This window comes from Molossus molossus, unplaced genomic scaffold (assembly GCF_014108415.1).
Source record: "Molossus molossus isolate mMolMol1 unplaced genomic scaffold, mMolMol1.p scaffold_m16_p_14, whole genome shotgun sequence".
NCBI lineage: Eukaryota > Metazoa > Chordata > Mammalia > Chiroptera > Molossidae > Molossus > Molossus molossus.
In genome coordinates, this window is record NW_023425349.1 from 20,338,115 (window position 1) to 20,361,478 (window position 23,364).

Genomic DNA, 23,364 nt, shown 5'->3' on the forward strand with positions numbered 1-23,364 from the left:
ACACACAGCAACAGAAAATCTATGGGACACAGCAAAAGCAGTCCTGAGAGGGAAGTCCAGAGCACTACAGGTCTACCTCAAGAAACAAGAAAAACTCCTCATTGACTTTCTAACTCTACAACTTAAAGAACTAGAAAGTAAACAAAAAGAAAACCCAGAGCAAATAGAAGGAAAGAAATAGTAAAGGTCAGAGCAGAAATAAAACATAGGGACTAAAATAACAATTCAAAAGATCAATAAAACAAAGAGCTGATTCTTGGAAAAATAAACAAAATTGATGGCCCCTTAGCCAGACTCACCAAGAAACAAAGGGAGAGGACCCAAAAAAAAAAAAAAAATTAGAAACAAAAGAGAAGTAACAACTGACACCATAGAAATACAAAGGATTGTTACAAAATATCATGAACAATTATATGCCAATAAATTGGACAATCTAGGTGAAATGGTCACATTTCTAGAATCACACAGTCTCCCAAAACTGAACTAGGAAGAGATAGAAAACTTGAACAGACCAATTAACAGCTAAGGAAATAAAAAATGTAATCAAGAAACTCCCCGCAAAGAAAATCCAGGCCCAGACGGCTTCACAGGAGTTTTACCGAACATTCAAAGAAGATCTAACACCCATTCTTCTCAAACTATTCCAAAAAATCCAAGCAGATGGAAAATTTTCAAACTCACTTTATGAGGCCAGCATAATGCTAATCCCCAAACTGGATAAAGACACTACAAAGAAAGAAAACTACAGGCCAATATCACTGATGAACACAGATGCCAAAATCCTTAACAAAATATTAGCAAATCGGATCCAGCAATACATCAAAAAAATTATTCTTCATAACTAAGTGGGATTCATCCCAGGGATGCAAGGCTGGTACAGTATTCGCAAATCAATAAATGTGATACACTACATAAACAAAATGAAATATAAAAATCGTATGATCTTATCAATAGATACTGAAAAAGTATTCGACAAAATCTAGCACCCATTTCTGATAAAAACACTCAGCAATGTGAAAATATAGGGATCATATCTTGACATAATAAAGGCCATATATCAAAAACCTACAGCCAATATCATACTCAATGGGCAAAAACTAAGAGCATTTCCCTTAAAAACAGGAACAAGACAGGGATGCCCACTTTCACCACTCTCACAACATAATACTGGAAGTCTTAGCCACAGCAATCAGATATGAAGGAAGAATAAAAGAGATCCAAATTGGAAAGAAGGAAGTGAAACTCTTATTATTGATGATATGATATTGCACACAGAAAACCCTAGAGACTCCATCAAAAATCTACTAGACTTGCCCTGGCCAGTTTGGCTCAGCGGTTAGAGTGTCGGCCTGCGGTCCGGAGAGACCCGGGTTCGGTTCCCGCTAAGGGCACGTACTTTGGTTGCAATTTGTCCCCGGCTCTGGTTGGTTGTGCGGGTGGCAGAGCCACTCGATGTGTCCCTTCACGTCGATGTTTCTCTCTCTCCTTCCTCTCTCTCCCTCCCACTCTATCTGTACAAAAAATGGAAAAATATCCTCGGGTGAGGATAAAAAAAAAAAATCTACTAGACTTAATAAATGAATTTGGCCAAGTAGCCTGATACAAAATTAATGTCAAGAAATCAATGGCATTCTTATACACCCAACATGAACTCACAGAAGGAGAAACTAAAAAAATCCTACTTACCATTGTGGCAAAAAAATTAAGATATCTTGAAATAAACTTAACCAAAGAAGTAAAGGACCTCTTCACAGAAAACTACAGGTCATGGAAAAAAGAAACAGAGAAAGCTATTAAAAAGTGGAAACATATACCTTGTTCATGGATTGGAAGGATTATCATCATTAAAATGTCCATACTACCCCAAAGCAATCTATAGATTCAATGCAATCCCCATCAAAATACCAACGACAAACTTCACAGAACTAGAATAAATACTCCAAAAGTTTATGGAACCAAAAAGAGACCAAATAGCCACATCAATCTTGAAAAAGAAGAACAAAGTTGGAGGGAACACATTACAAGATTTCAGGTTCTACTACAATGCCACTGTAATCAAAACAGCCTAGTATTGGCACAAGAACAGACATATAGATCAATGGAATAGAACAGAAAACCCAGAAATTGACCCAATTTTTTATGCTCAATTACTATTTGACAAAGGTGGCAAGAGCATACAGTGAAGTCAAAACAGCCTCTTCAATAAATGGTGCTGGGAAAATTGGACAGCTACATGCAAAAAAATGAAGCTAGACCACCAACTTACACCATACACAAGAATAAACTCAAAATGGATAAAAGACTAAATGTGACTAGTGAATCCATAAAAATCCTAGAAGAAAATGTAGGCAACAGCCCTGGCTGGGTTTCTCAGTGGTTAGAGCGTTGACCCAGGATCCAGAGAAGCCAATTGCCAAGAGACATAAAAAAAACGATCAGTGTCACTAATCATCAGAGAGATGCAAATTAAAATTACTATGAGGTGTCATTTCACACCTGCCAGAATGGCTGCTATCAACAAATCATCAAACAACAAGAGCTGGTGAGGGTGTGGAAAAAAGGGGACTCTAGTACACTTCTGGTGGGAATACAGACTGGTACAGCCACTATGAAAAACTACATAGTGTTTCCTCAAAAAATTAAAAATTGAACTTTCAGCCCTGGTCAGTTTGGCTTAGCGGTTAGAGTGTTGGCCTGCAGACCAGAAACCCGGGTTCGGTTTCCACTAAGGGCAAGTACCTTGGTTGCAGTTTGTCCCCAGTCCCAGTTGGGGTCGTGGGTCATGTGGGTGGCAAACAGTTGATGTGTCTCTTTCACATCGATGTTTCTCTCTCTCTCTCTCTCTCTCTCTCTCTCTCTCTCTCTCTCTCCCCCTCTCCCTCGCAGTCTATCTGAAAATAAATGCAAAAGTGTCCTCGGGTGAGAAAAAAAAAATTGAACTGCCATTTGACCCAGCAATCCCACTTCTAGGAATATATCCTCAGAAGCCTGAGACACCAATCAGAAAGAATATATACACCCTTATGATCATCATAGCAGCACTATTTACAATTGCTAAGCTCTGGAAACAGCCCAAGTGTCCATCAATAGATGAGTGGATAAAAGACCTGTGGTACATATATGCAATGGAATACTATGCAGCTGTAAGAAAGAAAGATCTCTTATCCTTTGTGATGACATGGAGGGACCTGGAGAGCATTATGCTAAGTGAAATAATCCAATCAGAGAAAGGCAAGTATCACATAATCTCATGTATATGAGGAATATAATAAACAAAATAAGGTGATGAACAAAATAGACCCCAAGACATAGAAGTAGGGTTCAGACTGACAAACCTCAGAGGAGGCGGGCGGGCGGGAGGGAAGAGATAAACTAAAGAACTTATATGCATATATACATAACCAGTGGACACAGACAACAATGCTGGGGTGGGGGAGGAGCGGGAGCAGGAGGAGGGTGTCGATGGGGGTAAAATGAACATCTGTAACATCCATAACAAAAACACCTGTAACAAAAATAAATTAATTAATAAAAAAAAGTAGTGTATATGTTCTTTGATTTAGCAACATCACTTCCAATAATTTATCATATAGATACACTCAAATATATGCAAACAGGTGAATACGTGGATAATCATTGCAGCAAAGATGCTGTAACAACTAAAAATGATCTGGTATTCCAATGACAAGGTGCAGGTTAAATAAATCATGGTACATCAATAGAATATTATGTAATCATTAAAAGGAAAGAGCTCCATGTACTGAAAATGTGTGTCCTAAGACATATTAGGTACAAATAGCAAGGTCCAAAAGAGAGTTTGCTACTATTAAAAGTGGTGTGTGCGATGTAATATACAGAGAATATACTATAGAATAGTATACTCGAAACATATATAATCTTATTAACTAAAGTCACCCCAATAAATTTAATAAGTTTCTTAAAAATGTGTGTGTGTGGACTTCTGGTCAAGATGGCAGTGTAGGGTAAATGCAGTACTTGCCTCCTCCCACAAGCACATCAAAATTACAACCAACCCTGGCTGGTTTGGCTCAGTGGTTAGAGCATCAGCCCGTGAACCATAGAGTCTCGGGTTTGGTTCCTGCTAAGGGCACGTACCTCGGTTGCAGTTTGTCCCTGGCCCCAGTTGGGGTCGTGTAAGTGGCAACCACTCAATGTGTATCTCTCATATTGATGTCCCCCCCCACCCCACCTGCTATATCTGAAGATATATGCAAAAATATCCCCAGGTGAGGATAAAAAAAAAAATTACAACTAAACTACAGCACAACCCCCTGAAATTGAGCTGAATGGAAGTCTGACAACTATGAAATTAAAGAAGCAGCCAAATGGAGACTGGTAGAAGGGGTGGAGGCAGTGACGGGCTGTCCCACACCCACGTGTGGTGGATAAAAGTCAGGAGGATACCTCGGCTGGGAAGGTCCTTCCTGAGAAGCAAGGGGTCCCACACCAGGCTCCCTGCTCAGGATTCCAGTGCCAGGAAGAGAAGTCCCCATAACTTCTGGCTGGAAAAACCAGTGGGAACTGAGGCTGAGGGAGGCTGAGGCTGCTGGAGCCCCAGGCCGCTCCTCTTAAAGAGCCCACGCCCGTACTTAGCCTTGCTGCCTCTAAGCTTGGAGGGGAAGCACCTTGAAAGGCACCAAAGACATACAGAGAAAAACTGATTTGTCTGGCCTTGGAACCAGGGCTGGAGAGGCGGCTTTCTCTCAGTCAGACGTGCTGGCAGAGGCCATTATTCTTTTGGTGAGTCCTTCCCCAGGGCAGCAGATGGCCACCATATCTGGGACTCCAGCAACCTGACTCAGTTGGCCCTACCCTGGTGATTCCCTAAGGCCCTGCCCCATCCAACTTTCGGGCCCACCCAAGCTGTTTCCAAAGGCTTTAGCATAGGATTGGCCTGTCTTGGATCCTGCTTCTCATTTTCCTAAAATCTCTCAAACAAGCAGCATCTGGTCTCAGTGAGCCCCATACCACTCGTTAAGTGGCCCCAGGCCTGGCACTAGAAGCAGCCAGACTTGGTTCACAACTTGGCTTTTCTTGGGCACCCCCAAGCCCAGCACAAGAAGCAGCCATTGGCAGATCACTTTGTAGCTTATGCCTGGTGGCCCGGGACAGAACACAAGCAGTGGCTGACCTTGCTGCAGACACAGCACACCCAGTGGACAACTTCAGACCACATGGAAACAGCACCACCCAACCATCTCCACAAGTGACACACTCAGTGAATTGACTCAGTGGGTACCAGAGCCCTGAAGTAAGTCTTGCTCTGTGTGGTGGGCCGCTACACAGCTGATCCTCCAAGGGAGTCAGAGGCCAGTGGTCAGTGGGCACAACCAGTCCTTGCAGCTGATCAGCCTGAGTAAAACCCTCACATTGACTTGCCAACAGCAATCAAGACTCAATTACAACAGAAGGGTGTACAGTCCACACTAGGGGTACACCTCGAGGGCCCAGCTGGGGAGATCAGGGAGTCTGTGCCATTGGATCCTACAGGACACCTACAACAATAGGCCACCCTACGAAGCCTAGAAGACATAGCAACTCTACCTAATACATAGAAACAAACACAGGGAAGCAACCAAAATGAAGAGACAAAGAAACATGTCCCAAATGAAAGAAAAGAATAAAACTCCAGGACAAAATGGAGATAAGCAATCAATCAGATGCAGAGTTCAAAACACTCATTATAAGGATGCTCAAAGAATTTAGTGAGACATTCAAGGAACTTAGTGAGAACATCAACATAAAAAAGGACCAGTCAGAAATGAAAGATGCACTAACTAAAATAAAGAATAATTTAGAGGGGATCAATAGTAGAGTAGGTAAAGCCAAGAAGCAAACCATCTTTTGGAATATAAGGAAGCAAAAAACACCCAATCAGAACAGCAAAAAGAAAAAAGAATCCAAAAAGATGAGGACAGTATAAGAAGCCTCTAGCACATCTTCAAGCATACCAACATTTGTATCATGGGGGTGCCAGAAGGAGAAGAGAGAGAGGAAGAAATTGAAAACCTATTTAAAAATATCTCAGAAAACTTCCTTAACTTGGTGAAGGAAACAGACATACAAGTACAGGAAGCACAGAGAGTCCCAAACAGGATAAAGCCAAAGAGGTCCACACCAAGACACATCATTATCAAAATGCCAAAGGTTAAAGACAAAGAGAGAATCTGAAAAGAAGCAAGAGAAAAGCAGTCTGTAACCTACAAAGGAGCTCCCATAAGACTGTCAGCTGATTTCTCAAAAGAAACTTTGCAGGCCAGAAAGGAGTGGCAAGAGATATTCAAGGTGATGAAAAGCAACAACCTACAACCAAGATTACTCTATCCTGCAAAGCTATCACTTAGAATCGATTGACATATCAAGAGTTTCCCAGACACGAAAAAGCTAAAGGGGTTCATCACCACCAAACCAGTATTCTTGAAGGAGAAGAACAAAAATATGAACAGCCCTGGCCAGTTTAGCTCAGCAGTTAGAGCATAGATCTGCAGTCCCGAGAGACCCAGGTTTGGTTCCTGCTAAGGACATGTACCTCGGTTGCAGTTTGTCCCCCAGCCCTGGTTGGGTGCAGGTGGCAGCCACTCAACGTGTCCCTTTCATGTCGATGTTTCTCTTCCTCTCTCTCCCTCCCACTCTATCTGAACAAAAATAAATGGAAAATGTCCTCGGGTGAGGATAAAAAAAATATATATGGACAATAAAATGGCAATTAATATGTATCTATCAACAATTGAATCTACAAACAAAAATGAGCAAGCAGAACAGAAACAGACTCATAGACACTAAGAAGATTTTGTTGCTTGCCAGAAGGGTGGGGGTTGGGTGGACAGATGAAAAAGATGAAGAAGGAATTAAGAAGTACAAATTGGCCCTGGCAGGTCTGGCTCAGAGGTTAAGAGCATTGGTCTGTGGTCCAGAGAGACCAGGGTTCGGTTCTCGCTAAGGGCACCTACATTGGTTGCAGTTTGTCCCCGGCCCTGGTTGGGCTCGTGCAGGAGGCAGCCACTTGATGTGTCCCTTTCACCTCTCTCTCTCTCTCTCTCTCTCTCTCTCTCTCTCTCTCTCTCCTTCTCTCTCTCCTTCCCACTCAATCTGAACAAAAAATGGAAAAATATCCTCGGGTGAGGATAAAAAAAAAAGAAGTACAAATTGGTTGTTAGAGTGATGAACCTCAAAGGGAAGGGAGAAGGGAGGGTGGGTTGAGATAAACCAAAGAACTTCTATGCATATATGCTTAACCAATGGACACTGAAAATAGTGTGGGGAAGGCAGGAGGGGGGTGGGATTGGGGAGGAGGGGGTTAATGTGGAAAAAAAGGGGGGACATCTGTAATACATTCAACAATAAAGATAAGTTAAAAAATTTGTGCTTGATTATTTAGGGTGATATACAAAATATATCTATAAATGCACAGAATATCTTTGGAAAAATGAAAGACAGCTAATTAAGGATGACAAAACTTACTTCTGACACCCTTTTGAGCTGTTTAAATCTTTTGGCTATGTGCTTGCATGTTTGAAGCAAATTACGTAATGGACATGCCACTCAGCTCAATACACCCATACTTTATAGAAACAAAGTAGAATGGTAGTTGCCAGGCGCTGAGGGTAAAGGGAAAAGAGTTGGTTAACGAGTATAGATTTTTCTAGGTTGAAAAAGTTCTAAAGATCGGTTGCACAACAATGTGAATATACTTAACACCTAAACTATACACTTAAAAATGGTCAAAATGGCAAATTTTATTGTCTATTTTACCATAATTAAAAGTGGAAAATAAAATCCCCCCCCAAAGATACCTATACTTTAAGATTAGTTTTATTTATTACTAATTTGAAAATCACTTTTTAAATACTTAATTATTTTATTATTCCAGAATTGAGCATTCAGAACATGAGGACACTCATTAGGTGCACAAATGTTCCAGTGACCTTTCACCTAGAACTTGCATGCCTTGAGCAAGACGCGTAGTTACTGCCCAAGTCAAGATGAGGCCGGCCCTAAGGGCAGCGGTGTAGCTCACTCTGGATCCTTTAGCTGTAGAATAGGTTTTTAATATGGCTCTCACCCTGATATACCCAACTGCGGGTTACTTTTCCCGTGTTATCCCAATTCTAGCAACACTGCGTCCAGCGCGGTCCAGCATTCCGGAGCGCGTCGGGCAGCTTTATTAACCCTCCTACCGCCGCCGCCGGGCCCCTGGGACCATCCATTCGGGCGCAGCCCCCACGGCCCGATCTTTCCCCGAGGCTCCCCCATCTCCTTACCCGGTATTGGGTAACATGACTCTCGTAGTTCAGTATCGGAGGCGACAGCAATGGCAGCGGGAGGACAGTGAGAGGTTGTTCCCTCCTCATTTAGTCCCGCCCCAGACCCCGCCCCCGAGGCCCCGCCCCGAGGTCTGCGGGGAGTGGGCGCTATAAGCCGGAGGTTGCTGAGCGCGCCTGCGCACGCTGTGGCCGTCCCAACGCTCGGCGCTAGTTACCGCCTCCCTGGCCTGGCCTTCGACAGGCTCCTCGCGCAAGCACTGTGTGAGAGTACTCTGCCCCGCCCCTCTCGCGGTCTCAATAGTGACAATTGGTTTCCCCTGGGCACTTAGATTGCTGTGCGCGTCAGCCCCTACGTACGCCTTTTCCCAGCCTGTAAAGGGTTACTCGTCCCAGCTCTGCGTTCCTTTGCCGGGAGGCGTCCGTTTGAGTCGTGCTTTAGGGACCTTGAGGGCTAGGGTGCGGCTGCTCAGCAGACTGCCCCGGGAATGCTGTGACTCTGGGTCTTCTTTCCTTCCCCTCCCAAACCTGGGCGCCAGTCTGGCTGCATGCTGTCCTTCCGAGGCTGACCTTTTATTTTATTTTATTTTTTCTTTTATTGATTTTAGAGAGGAGGAAGGGACAGGGAGAGATAGAAACATGGATGAGAGAGAACATCGACTGGCCACCTCGCGCATGTCCCCCACTGGGAATTTGGCCCACAACTTGGGCATGTGCCCTGACCGGAAATCGAACCTACGACTTCTTGGTGCATGGGTCCATGCTCAACCACTGAGCCGTACTGGGCGGAGGCTGCCCTTTTCCTCGCAGATACTTTCTGCCAGAAGCCAGTCAGTATTACGTTCAGACTCTCCCATCGAATTTGGACTAAAGCCAGTGTGACCTCGCGGGTCTGTAAATAGCACTAAGTTAGGGGCAGCTTCTGGATCAGAGCTCTTTGCAATAGTCACTCCAAAGAATTCAGTTAACTGATTTTTTTTCACTCTTAACTGGTATCTCAGCAAGGCAATTCCCAAACTCAGTCCTGGAGTAAGGTTAATATTCGGATCCAGTATTGCTTTTGGTAGTACACCTTGGACGTAACTCAGCTACCCTAATGAACTAAAGACTAGCATATTTTTAGGTAGACATGAAGTAACTGCTTTGTATTGTGTAGCGGTAAAACAGAAGGATGAGGAGGTTCTTTATGAGGACTGATTACAGAAACTAGCCAGGAGATGGGTTATGTGCTCTCCCACATATTACAAGCCCCAAGAAGCTCTATTTACATTTGTATCACTTGCCAGTCTCCTACAGGCATCTGAATTTGCAATCCATGAAATGGTACATAGATCCTCGGGAGGAATTTACTTATTCAACAGATATTACCTCCTGCTATGTGCTGGTCACTGGAGATACAGCAGAATGAAAAAGACAAGGCCTCTTTCTATGTGGTAGGAATGAGTTGCCAATGTGTACTTTAGACTGTTAAATATAAAGTGTTTCGGAAAGAGTATTGATAGGGATTGTTAAATGAAAAAACTCTCCACTCGAGTAAGTGAAAAGACAACCTACAGAATGGAGAAAATATTTGCAAATCAAATATCTGGTAACTTCTAGTATCCAGAATATAAAAAGAACTCTTAATTCAGCAACAAAAAGATGAACAACCCAATAAAAAAAAAATGAGCAAAGGATCTGAATAGACCTTTCTCCAAAGAAGTTATACAAATGCAAGTACACTTAAAGGTGGTCAACAGCATTAGTTATTAGGGAAATGCAAATCAAAACCAAAATGAGATTTCACTCTACATCCACTAGGTAGGATGGTTATAATAGAAAAGCTGGAAAATAAGTGTTGGATAGCATGTAGAGAAATTGGAGCCTTCTTCCATGACTGGTGGGAATGTAAAATGCCACAGCCACTTTGGAAAACAGTTTTACAGTTCCTCAACAAGTTAAATATCTGTTACCAGCTACTGCATATCCACACGCAATTACATTCTTAGACACCTACCGAGAAAGGAAAACGTTCAGATAACCACCAGATGGCACTGTTATTTTAAAAGTCAAAATAATACCACAAAATATGTATTAACAATATTGTGATAAATTATAACCTGATTTGGATTAAAGCAAAATAGCACAAGGTTCTCTACAGGACTCCCATAAAGGAAAACTAAGAGGAAGTATAAATTTGAAATGCCTTAAAACTGCATCATTAAAATAGCACATGATACTCGAACTAATTTTTACATTATTTAAATCATAAAATAGTTAAACTTATCTTCACTTGTTTTGTGACTTCTAAAGTCTAATAAGTTTAATTCTCCAATATTAATTTTCAAAGTAATTTTCAAATACATAGGAGATTAAAAATGCTGACTTAAATTGAAATATCAAAAGATAGCCCAGCCAGTGTGGCTCACTTGATTGAGTATCATCCCATGGACAGAGCTCCCGGTTCAATTCCTGGTCGAGACACGTGCCCAGGTTGCAGGCTGGGGGGGCGGGGAGGCCAATCGATGTTATTCTCTCATATCAATATTTCTATCTCTCCCTTTCTTTCTCTCTAAAATATTAATAAAAGCGTATTTAGCCCTGGCCGGTTTGGCTCAGCGGTTAGAGCATCGGCCTGAGGTCCAGATGGACCCGGGTTCGATTCCCGCTAGGGGCATGTACCTCGGTTGCAGTTTATCCCCAGCCCGGGTTGGGTCATGTGGGAGGCGGCCACTCAATGTGTCCCTTTCATGTCGATGTTTCTCTCTCTCTCCCTCTCCTTCCCACTCTATCTGAACAAAAAATGGAAAAATGTCCTCAGGTGAGGATAAAACAAAAAAAAGGACTCTTCTAACCCTGACCCCTTGTATAAGAATATACCTTTTAAGTATATAATGCAGTAACATTCATGTTTGTTAATCACAACCAACATAAGAAAATATATTTTTATCCAGACCTGGTACCCATAGTTTTCTATTCTATTTTATTTGAATTTATTATATCCAATCCCGTTCTTTTTAAGTTGATCATAACCTAGTAAATTTTTTTTTTTTTTTTTTTTTTGATCCTCACCCAAAGATATTTTTCTATTTATCTTTAGGTAGAGAGAGAGAAACATCAATGTGAGAGAGACACATCAACCGGTTGCCTCCCACATGACCCCAGCTAGGGCTGGGGATGAAATGCAACCGAAGTACATGACCTTGGCTGGAATCAAACCCAGGACTCATTGGTCCGCAGGCTGATGCTCTACCACTGAGCCAAACTGGTCAGGGCCCTAGTAAATTATTTCCATGACTCATTAATGGATCATAACCTACCCTTTGGAAAAACACTGCTTTAGTGTGTTATAATTTGCCATTGTATTTTTTCAACTTGCCTTTTTAAGATATCCTAGGCCTCTCTAGTTAAGTATAAAATTACTAATTAATGGTCAGAGGCCAGCAATATGATGTGACTAAGGGTAGATGGATGTTTTCAATGGTTTTGAATGAGTCAGGGACCTCAAAACTTTCCATTTCCTTCATCCACAAGACAGCCCACCTTAGTTCAGAATGTTAAATGAGAAAATCATTGGGATTTTGAAGGTATGGCAGTTGTTTCTGATAATGTACCTAATCTTCCTCATAGAACTCCTAGCTTTGCCTTTTGTTGCTAAATTAATTACTGCCAGTCATTAACTAATAACTACTGGATATTAACCTCATTGTTGTATTTTAATGTCTATATCTCTCTGATAATATATGAGTCCAACAATATAGAGAAAGTGGAAGTTTCTATCTAATACTACCCTTCCAAGATAATCATTAACAGTTTGACATGTACCTTTAAAACTCTGACATTTTTATATAGATGTTGATTTTTTTTTTTAATCCTCACCTGAGAATATTTTTCTATTTTTTTATCCTCACCCGAGGACACTTTTCCATTTTTTGTTCAGATAGAACGGGAGGGAGAGAGAGGAAGAGAGAGAGAGAGAGAGAGAAACATCAATGTGAAAGGGACACATCGAGTGGCTGCCACCCGCACGACCAACCAGGGCCAGGGACAAACTGCAACCGAGGTACAAGCCCTTAGCGGGAACCGAACCCAGGTCTCTCTGTATCGCAGGCCGACACTCCAACCGCTGAGCCAAACTGGCCAGGGCTCTATTTATCTTTAGGTAAGGAGAGAGGGTGAAACAGGGAGAGAGAGCGAGAAACATCGACGTGAGAGAGACACATCAACTGGTTGCCTCCTGCATGATCCTGACCAGGGCCGGGGACGAACTGCAACTGAGGTACATGCCCTTAGCTGGAATTGAACCTGGGACTCATTGGTCTGCAGGCCAATGCTCTACTGCTGAGCCAAACTGGCTAGGGCAATGTTGATCATTTTTAAAGCATAGGGGAGATAAATACTATGTTGTCTTGGAACTGTTTTTGTTTTACTTTGTAAAACATCTATGCAAAACATAGATGTCATAGATATCTTCCCAGGTTTACAACTAAAAGTTTATCTTAACCTTTTATTTTATTTATTTATTTATTTATTTATTTTTTATCCTCACCTGAGGACATTTTTCCATTTTTTGTTCAGGTAGAGTGGGAGGGAGAGAGAGGAACAGAGAGAGAGAGAGAAACATTGATGTGAAAGGGACACATCGAGTGGCTGCCACCCGCACAACCGACCAGGGCCGGGGACAAACCGCAACCGAGGTACGCGCCCTTAGCGGGAACCGAACCCGGGTCTCTCCGGACCGCAGGCTGACACTCCAACCGCTGAGCCAAACCGGCCAGGGCTATTTTTTTTTTTATTAAAATTTTTTTTTTTTTTTTTTTGAGAGGAAGAGAGAGAGAGAAACATCGATGAGAGAGAGCATCAACTGGCCGCCTCCTGCATGCCCCCCACTGGGGATCAGGCCCACAACCTGGGCATATGTCCTGACTGGGAATTGAACCAGCGCCCTCTTGGTGCATTGGTCCACGCTCAACCACTGAGCCACACCAACCTATCTTAACATTTTATTTATTTATTTTTTTTTTATCCTCACCTGAGGACATTTTTCTATTTTTTGTTCAGGTAGAGTGGGAGGGAGAGAGAGGAACAGAGAGAGAGAGAGAAACATCGATGTGAAAGGGACACATCGAGTGGCTGCCACCCACACAACCGACCAGGGCCGGGGACAAACTGCAACCGAGGTACATGCCCCCAGCGGGAACCGAACCTGGGTCTCTCCGGACCGCAGGCCGACGCTCTAACCGCTGAGCCAAACCGGCCAGGGCTATCTTAACATTTTAAAAATAGGTGCATAGTTTTCTTTTATATGACTGTACTCCATATTAATTTTACCACTGTCATTTTTGATGGACATTTAAGTTGTTTCAAAATTGTCTTTATGATAAACAACACTGCAATAAAAGTCTTTATACATATATCACTGTTCACTAATCATATTACATTTTCCTAGAATACATTCTTGATTTGCTCAGTAGCCATACACATTTAACACACCAGGATTTCCCAATCTTGCCATTATTGACATTTTGGATTGAATAATCCTTTGTTGCAGGAGTCTATCAGGTGTATTGTATTGTATTTAGCAGTATACCTGGCCAGTATCCACTACATCAGTGGTTCTCAACCTTCCTAATGCTGCGACTCTTTAATATAGTTCCTCATGTTGTGGTGACCCCCAACCATAAAATTATTTTCGTTGCTACCTCATAACTGTAATTTTGCTACTGTTATGAATCGCCATCAGAAATATGTGTTTTCCGATGGTCTTAGGCAACCCCTGTGAAAGAGTCATTCGATCCCCAAAAGGGTCGCAACCCACAGGTTGAGAACCGCTACACTACATGCTATAGTCCACTCCACCCCCCACCCCAGTTTTGTTTGTTCATTGTGGTAAAATATACATAACATAAAGTTTACCATTTTAACTATCTGTATGTGTATATTTCAATAACATCAAGTAAATTCACATTATTGTATAACCAATACCATCATCTATCTCCAGCCCTTTCAGTTTTGACAACCAAAAATGTCTCCAGAAGGCAAAATTGCCTTGGTTGTTCACATCATCACAGACAAGAATGAGAAATCCAAGATGTCACTGTCATTAAAAAAAAAAGAAAAAGAAACAAACCAACCAACAAAGGCTAAGGATCTGCAATAGATTAAAGATGATTAAAAAGACATTACAACTAAATGCAACACATGCTCCTGGACTGGATCCTACATAGGAAAAAAAAAAAAAGCTATATTAACACAATTGACGAGTTAGAATTTGTACTACAGATTAAAGTGTGTCAATGATATCCTAAGCGAAACAAGTCAAGCAGAGAAAGACAAATATCACATGATCTCACTTATTTGTGGAATATAATGAACATAATAATCTGAGGAATGGGGTAGTCCCAGAGACGTGGAAGTGGGATACAGACTGACAATCCCCAGAAAAGGGGGGAGAGATAAACCACAGAACTTATATGCATGTATATATGAACAATGGACATAGACAACAAAGGTGAGGGCAGGGTGGGGAAGGAGGGGGAGGGGGGAATCAGTGGGGGGAAAAGGAGAAACATCTGTAACAGAAATAAATTAATTAATTAAAAATAAATAAAGTGTGTCAATGATATATTTCTTGAATTTGATAACTGTGCACCAACTCTCAAGTGTGTGTGTGTGTGTGTGTGGAGAGAGAGAGAGAGAGGATGCTAAAATAGGTGATTTGGAGTAAAGATATACAAGTTTTTTCATTATAACTTTTCTGTAAACCTGAAATGAATTCAAACTAAAACGTTTTAAGCTGAGACTTTTGATTGTCTGCTCATGCTTTTCAACTTCTGGTTCCTTCCTAATTTTGTTCATCAGTGCTTCAGAAAAGGTAGCCATAACTGCAGCACAGGATAAAATACTGATCAGTTAGGTGATGGTTCTCAAACTTTAGTGTACACCAGAATCACATGAAGAGCTTTGTAAAACACGGATTAATGGGCCTGACCTTCAGAGTTTCTGATTCACTGGGTCTTTGATAATGGAGTTGAAGAATCTGTATTTCTAACAAGTTTCCAGGTATTGTAAATGCTACTGGTTGGGATATAAGAAGGCACTGGCAGGTAGTTCCTAGCCTTGTTGCAAATTAGAATTACTTAGGGATCTTTAAAGAATTCGGATGCCTAGGTCTTACTCTCAGGGGTTCTAATTAAATTGAATGGTATGAGTTACACACAGGAAGTAAACTCCCAGGTAGTTCAAATAGGCAGCCAGGACTGAGAGTCACTGATCCTGGTCAATGTAATCCCATTCCCCTTGTCAGTGACTTGTTCAGAAATGGGTCTTATCCAGTGCTGATAAAAGCTGATAAAAGTTTTCTTACATTTAAGAAAGAGACCACAGCCCTGGCCAGTTTGGCTCAGCGGTTAGAGCGTCGGCCTGCGGTCCAGAGAGACCCGGGTTCGGTTCCCGCTAAGGGCACGTACTTCGGTTGCAGCTTGTCCCCGGCCCTGGTTGGTCGTGCGGGTGGCAGCCACTCGATGTGTCCCTTCACGTCGATGTTTCTCTCTCTCTCCCCCTTCCACTCTATCTGTACAAAAAATGGAAAAATATCCTCGGGTGAGGATAAAAACAAACAAACAACCAAAAAAAAAAAAGAAAGAGACCACAGAATTGTCTCTTTTCTTCTAGATGTTACTTCTGGATATGATGCTTAGAACTGCTGCATCTATTTTGCAACCATAAGGGGAACTAGCGTTCCCCTTTCCTATAGCTCCTTCAAAGGTAAACTTTCTCCCATAATATGCATGAAGGAAAGGTTGGGGTTGGGGGGCAGTTGTCTCAGAACCCTCCTGCAAGTTTTCTAATACTCCCATTGCTCCAAGGTACACTGTGGGTTTTCCTCACTTTGTGGCTGGCCATCTCTTAGAATTCCAGGAAATATTTCCCTCAGTAGACCACTGATCCCTTGCATGAGAGCAAGTAATGGAGTGGGTGTGTGGATCATGCTATAGTTCACTTTTTTGCTCTGTTTGTTTATTTACTACACCATTCCCACACAAATCTTTGCCAACAAGTTAAGGCTCACGAAAGGGAATTACTATACATAAGCGATTTTCAATCGGTGTGCCACAAGAATTTTTAAAACGTGCAATACCTGACTATTTAGCCAGGGGCACTGACCTCTTTTCCCTTAGACTGTCAAATTAAAAAAAAAAAAAGGCAACAGCCATTATAACAATAGCTGTCCAGTGAGAATGAATCAAAATTATACTTTTTTTTCCCAGATCGGTCAAAAATGTATTTTTTGGTGTGCTGCAGAATTTTAGTAATTAGTTTGTGTGCCATAAGATGAAAAAGGTTGAAAATCGCTGCTATACATATAAAAAAACGAACTTTATATGATAAGTGCTATGTCAGAGACTGCTATTTGCCTACTCATTACACATTCTTCACTTCTTACCAATAGCATCTATTATTAGAGGTGGCACTATGCCCAGTAAAAACACTGCATCATCTCTCAGCCTTTCTTGCAACTAGGAGTGACCATGTGACCAAATTATGGCTCTTGAGACATAAATGGAAGATCTTGGAGTTCTGGGGAAGCTTCTTTAAAGAGCTTCTAACCATTTTTTGACCTTAAGAATGAAAGCCAGCCCTGGACAGTTTGGCTCAGTGGTTAAAGCGTTGGCCCGCAGACCAAGCGGACCAATGAGTTGCAGGTTCAATTCTGGTCAAGGGCACATACCTCAGTTGCAGTTCGTCCCAGGCCCTGGTTGGGTGGTGCAGGAGGCAACCAGTTGATGTGGCTCTATCACATTGATGTTTCTCTGTCTCTCTCTCTCTCCCACCCTCCTTCTCTATCTGATGATAAATAGAAAAATATCCTCGGGTGAGGAATAAAAAAAAAGAATGAAAGCCAGATACTCACATAATGGAACAAACAGAAGGGATCTTTCATGAACACAGAGTGTCATAAAAGCCCTTAAACCACTACTTCTAAAATTCCTTCACATGAGAAATAAAATTTTACCTAATTTAAGGTAGTGTTATTTTTAGTTTTCTGTTATATGCATCTGGACCTATAACCCTTAACAATAATCTGTCTCAAGGCAAAAGTATGAAAAAGAATATAAACCATTGCAGGGAATTCCTCTTGGACACACTCAAATCCGTAGCTTTGCTCTGGCTTCATCCTGCTTTCCTCCCTAAAAGCATGAATTTTGTTCAAATGTCCTTCTTTAAAATGGGCTTTAATATCCCCACCCCCCCTTTCAGGAGATCCCATGCCTCACTCACAGGGGTTGGTCTCATATCAGAATCTATCCTCCTTTCCCAAGCCAAACATCTTTCCAAGTCTGAATTATTCATTCCATGAAGACTATGATTTTAGCAAGAGAGTCCAGAGTGGGTGTGGGTTCCAAGTCCAGTTCCTTTGGAGATATTTCCACCTAATTCTTCCTGGTGTCCTCACTTAACAGTAGCTATTATGTCAAATACACTCACATCTCCCAAAATCAGGCATTAATTCTGAGACACAGTACTCCACTTTGAGTGCATGTACCCTTTCCATGCTGAGAAAGAAACATTTGACTCTTCTATAGTCAAGATAGCTTCACCTCTGCTCACTATAAAGCATTTTATTTTGCAAGACAATGTCAGTTCTTTTTTATCTTCTAGCTTTCAAACTGTTCCTACTACCAAGCATATATAAAATAATTTTTTTTTTTTTATCTTCACCCGAGGACATTTTTCCATCCTTTGTACAGACAGAGTGGGAGGAAGAGAGAGAGAGAGAAACATCGATGTGAAAGGGACACATCGAGTGGCTGCCACCCGCACGACCAACCAGGGCCGGGGACAAACTGCAACCAAGGTACATGCCCTTACCGGGAACCGAACCCGGGTCTCTCCGGACCGCAGGTGGACGCTCTAACCGCTGAGCCAAACCGGCCAGGGCATAAAATAATTTTTAAAAGGGCATTCAGCCCTGGCCAGTTTGGCTCAGTGGTTGGAGCGTAGGCCTGTGGACCAGAGAGTTTGGTTCCCACTAGGGGCAAGTACCAAAAAAAAAAAAAAAAAGAAAGAAAGAAAGAAAGAAGGAAAAGAAAAGGGCATTCAAAGTTAGCTTAAGAATCAGGTTCATGATTGAGCCATCAGTCTCTTAATGACCACTACTTTACTACATAAAGATCAAGCTAGAATTACCCCCAAGCCTTTACTCTGTACTGAATTAAATTCTTGAAAGTGTCATCCTCCTACTACCCTCTACTAAGTTAAATTTTTTATTAAGGTCTCATACTCTCACTGTTCCAGCTGAAGAGAGACTATATGAAGATTTAGTTATCTTCTCACACAGTAACCCTCTACCTCCATGGGTGGGAGGAGGATTGGGGAGATTTGCTTTTCTAGTTACATAAATAACAAATTCTCATAGAGACATGTTCCAGATTGTTCTTTTGTTTTTCTGTGACTGACCTTTTGCTTATTTGCTTGTTCAAGGTTGAATATTTGCCTTCCCTGTGGGCTCATCAGTTAAACATTTTTTTAGAACCGTATTGGGGAGAAGTAACAGCTCTATTTAGTTGTCTGGCATCCCAGGAACCTTTTCACTGACCTTGTGGACTATGATCTGCTTTGTGCACAAGGCTATTATTTTAACAAAGGACATATAAGGAAAAAGAAAATAAATATACTCTAACCAATATATTTGGCTCCTTGTTAAATAGTTATGTCAAATAATTCAGAGGGAAGGTTTGAATTAGTAACCAGAGTGAAGGCCTTGTTCCAATTGTAAAATAAAATTTATATTTCCTATTAGTGATATGGTCTCTGATACCTAAGGGACTATTTTGTCCCATATAAGAACATTTACAATATTATAGGCATCCGTAATACATATCAACTTTATGTATCTATACACAAATGGAATACCAAGGCAGGAAAAGCAATATCAACTCTTAGTACAGTAGGCTAACTTCAGTTCAGGGAGGAAGAGTTATAGGTAACAGGTTAATTGTAAAAGAGAAAAAGAAAAAAGAAAAAGAGGAATCTGCTACCTTACTCACAGCTGTTCCTCTACCTCCCCTTCTTTGAAAAGATTGGGGTAAATCACATCAGTTAACTGGTTAGGGATAAATAAGTTAAAGGAGAATCATGTTAAGAGCTGATGAAAGGAAAGTATCCATGGCTGCTTGAAAAGACTGGAAATATTTTAATGACTGTCATTAATTGTTACATAACTTCCAGGGACAAATGAACAAAACCAGAGACGAAATTTCAAGTTTAATGAAACTAGGGAATTGACATAACCCTACCACAGATTATGAAGAACACCTTTCAATTTGTATCCAAATTGAGGAAAGTGGTGAGATTGGACAATCATTTCCTCTAAACAGAAACTCAGTGCCATTTTTACAAAGTAAATGAGATGGTTGTAAAGGTCAAGTAGTAACCTGAAACTTGAAAGAAGTAAGGACTAGGGACCTGAGTGAACCATGGAAAAATTAAGACCACCCTCAGGGTCCATTCCGAGTTGGCAAGGAATGTAGAATTGAAGAAGAGACAATGTGACACAGATTTTGATTTTCCAGGATTCAGTTTCCTGACCCATAACTGAAACTTGGAAATGAGGGGCAGCTGAAAGGTTAACAGTGAACTGCAAGATCTATCACTGTTGACCAAAGTAAACTGAGCAGATTAAATACACACAGACTACAAGATAAAAATCATACAATAGGGTACATCTCCTGAAACTCTCAAACTAAAAAAAAAACACAACCCCTTGCCCCGACTTAATTCCAATAGAAATGGGTTTCAATCTTTTCCATTCCAGGGTGTTTTTTTTTATCCTCACCCGAGGACACTTTTGTGTTTATCTTCAGAAAGAGCAAGAGGGCGAGAGAGAGAGATACAAGATAAAAATCATAGACAGGGTATATCTCCTAAAACTCTCCAACTAAAACAAAAAACAACCCCCCGCCCCGACTTAATTCCAATAGAAATGGGTTTCAATCTTTCCCATTCTAGTTTATTTGTTTGTTTGTTTTTTATCCTCACTCAAGGACATTTTTTCTGTTTATCTTCAGATAGAACAGGAGGGAGAGAGGGAGAAAGAAAGAGAGAGAGAAACATCAATGTGAGAGAGACACACCGACTGGTCACCACCCACATGACCCTAATCAGTGCCAGGGACAAACCACAACCGAAGTATGTGCGCTTAGTGGGAACTGAATCCCGGACTCTCTGGTCCGTGGGTCGATGCTCTAACTGCTGAGCCAAACCGGCCAGGGATCCATTCTAGTTTGAAATGCTATAGAAGAGTAGGGCTATAGCTACAGAGTTTTCTGGGGAAGGACAGTTATTCAATTATTCTTAATCCATTGAAATTTTAACTTAGAAAAATAACAGAATATGTAAGGACTCAGGAGACAGATAACCCATTAATCTTTCTAAAAAAATCTTGAGGCCAGGTCGGTGTGGCTCAGTGGTTGAGCATTGACCCATGCACCAAGAGGTCGCAGGTTAGATTCCCGGTCAGGGCACACGCTCAGTTTGTGGGCCCAGTCCCCAGTGGGCGGTGTACAGGAGGCAGCCAATCTATAGTCTCTCTCATCGATGTCTCTCTCTCTCTGTCTCTCTCTGTCTCTGTCTCTCTCTCCTTCTCTAAAATGTAAAGAAAAAAACATTTTTTTTTTTTGGTATGTGCCCCTAGTGGGAACAGAACCCGGGTCTCTCTGGTCCACAGGCCAATGCTCCAACCACTGAGCCAAACCGGCCAGGGCTAAAATGTAAAGAAAAATTTAAAAATAAATAAATAAACACTACCAATGAGCACTAATCCACTTAAACAGATAACTATGTCTAAATAAATATGAATATTTATAAAATTTAATGTGATGGTTATTCTTTTTTTTCTTTATTGATTTTAGAGAGAGAGGAGGGGAGAGGGAAGAAGACAGAAACATTGATGAGAGAGAACATCGATTGGCCGCTTCCTATATGCCCCCCAATGGGGATTTGGCCCACAACCTGGGCATGTGCCCTGACCGGGAATCAAACCAGCAACCTCTTGGTGCAGGGGTTGACACTCAACCAGTGAGCCACACCGGCTGGGTGTGATGGTTATTCTTGATAGAAAATTTACATAATGTGAAACTAATACTCTGACAAAATTGACTATAAAAGAGAGGAGAGAGTCATGAGACAGAGTTAGTGTGAGGGCTAATTTTTCATTTCTCAGAGTGGAGTCAATAAATACCTTGTACATTTTTGCTCCTGAAGTTGATGACTTAAGTATGTTATTTAAAATTTAAAGATAATTATTAGTGGAACTAAAAACTAGATCTTCTAATTTACCAGAGGAAGTTACCATAATTCTGATACTATACAAAGTAGAAAGGAGCTCCACTGAGCTGTAGGAAAAAGAAGTTTTAGCCCTGGCTGGTTTGGCTCAGCAGTTATTGAGCGTTGGCCTGTGGACCAAGGAGTCTCTGGTTCAATTTCCAGTCAAGGGCATGTACCTGGGTTGCAGGTTCCATCCTTGCCACTGGGATCATTTGGGAGGCAACCAATCTGTATCTCTCTCACATCGATGATTTTCTCTCTCTCTCTCCCCACCGTCCCTCCTTCCCTCCCTTCCACTCTAGCTAAAAAAAAAAAAAAAAAATCAATGAAAAAATATCCTCAGGTAAGAATAGCAAAAAAGAAATAATTTTAAAGGCAGAAAAAGGAAATTATTAGTAAAGAACATATTGTTTCAGACAGGGTCACTCTCCTAAAGGGAATGAAAGAGTTTTATCTGGCAGCTACCTCACTAGTGCTGACTAGGTGATTCCAGGTTCACTGGTCAAAGGTTAAATTCCTGGGGATAGTTGAAACTGCAATTAAATTAGGATTAAGTCTTGGTTTGCTGACGTGGAGCTTAGCATAAGTGACTCCATTTTGGGCCTATTGTCTCTTTTTAAACACTGGAAAAAGAAAAAAAGTTTCTCTTTGGTGCCAGTATGCCTTTTTGTTTGTTTGTTTGGTACGTGCCTCTAGCAGGAACTGAACTCAGGACTCTCTGGTCCGCAGGCCAACACTCCAACCACTGAGCCAAACCGGCCAGGGCAGTATGCCTTTTATACCCATACTTGGTAATCTCCCTTTTTATGAAAAGGAGAGATAGGTCTCTGGCCCAGAGTCTTCAATAGATAATAGCATCTAGCTAGAATTTAATACTGTTTACACTTAAGTCAATGCTGAAGAGTATCTTCTTTATTTATTTATTTTAAAAAATATGTTTTTATTGATTCTTTTAAAGAGAGAGGAAGAAAGAGACAGAAACATTGATGTGAGAGAGATACACAGATCGGCCACCTCCTGCACACCCCACACTGGAGATGGAGCCCATAACCTGGTCATTGCCCCAACCAGGAATCAGACTGAGACCTCTCAGTTCATGGGATGATGCTCAGTCCACTGAGCCACACCGGCCAGGCACGAGTATCTTCATTATGATTATGCCCTGGCTGGTGTTGCTCAGTGGTTAGAGCAAGAGTCTTGGGTTCAATTCCCAGTCAAGAGCAAGTACCTTGGTTGCAGGTTCAATTCTGGCCCAGTCAAATGTGTGTCTCTCACATCAATGTTTCTCTCTCTCTCTCTCTCTTTCCCTTCCCCTCTCCCACTATACCTAAAAATTAACGGAAAAATATCCTCTGATGAGGATTTAAAAAAAAAGAGTATGTTCTTTAAAAGTCCAGAGCTGTAGGTTACATGGGGTGTATTTTTTTTAAGATGTTTATTGATTTGTAGAGATAGAGGAAGGAAGAGAGAGAGAGACAAACATCGGTGTGAAAGAGAAACATTGATCGGCTGCCTCCTGTAGGCCCTCTACCAGGGATCAAGCCCACAATCTAGGTATGTGCCCTGACTGGGAATCGAACCAGCAACCTTTTGGTGCAAGGGATGGAGTCCAACCAACTGAGCCACACTGTCCAGGACTGTAATGTGTATATGTATGTATGTGTGTGTGTATATATACATATACACACATTTAATCCTCATCTGACGATAGGTTTAGAGAGAGAAAGAGAGGAAAGGGGGGAGAGATTGAGAGAGAGAGAGAGAGACAGAGACA

The 23,364-nt window shown here is 41.5% G+C and overlaps 2 protein-coding genes across 3 annotated transcripts in view; both read right to left on the reverse strand.

Annotated features, from left to right (window-relative positions):
• Nucleotides 1-8,364, reverse strand: part of HSDL2 (hydroxysteroid dehydrogenase like 2) — a 73,904-nt gene extending 65,540 nt beyond the window's left edge. The window contains exon 1 of the mRNA XM_036261813.1: nucleotides 8,283-8,364. Coding sequence (XP_036117706.1) covers nucleotides 8,283-8,299 — 17 coding nt within the window. The 5' untranslated portion in view covers nucleotides 8,300-8,364. The remainder of the gene's footprint in view (nucleotides 1-8,282) is intronic.
• The window catches only part of KIAA1958 (KIAA1958 ortholog), a 232,443-nt gene that overhangs the window by 200,577 nt on the left and 8,502 nt on the right, over nucleotides 1-23,364 (reverse strand). The gene's annotated exons all lie outside the window — the stretch shown is intronic.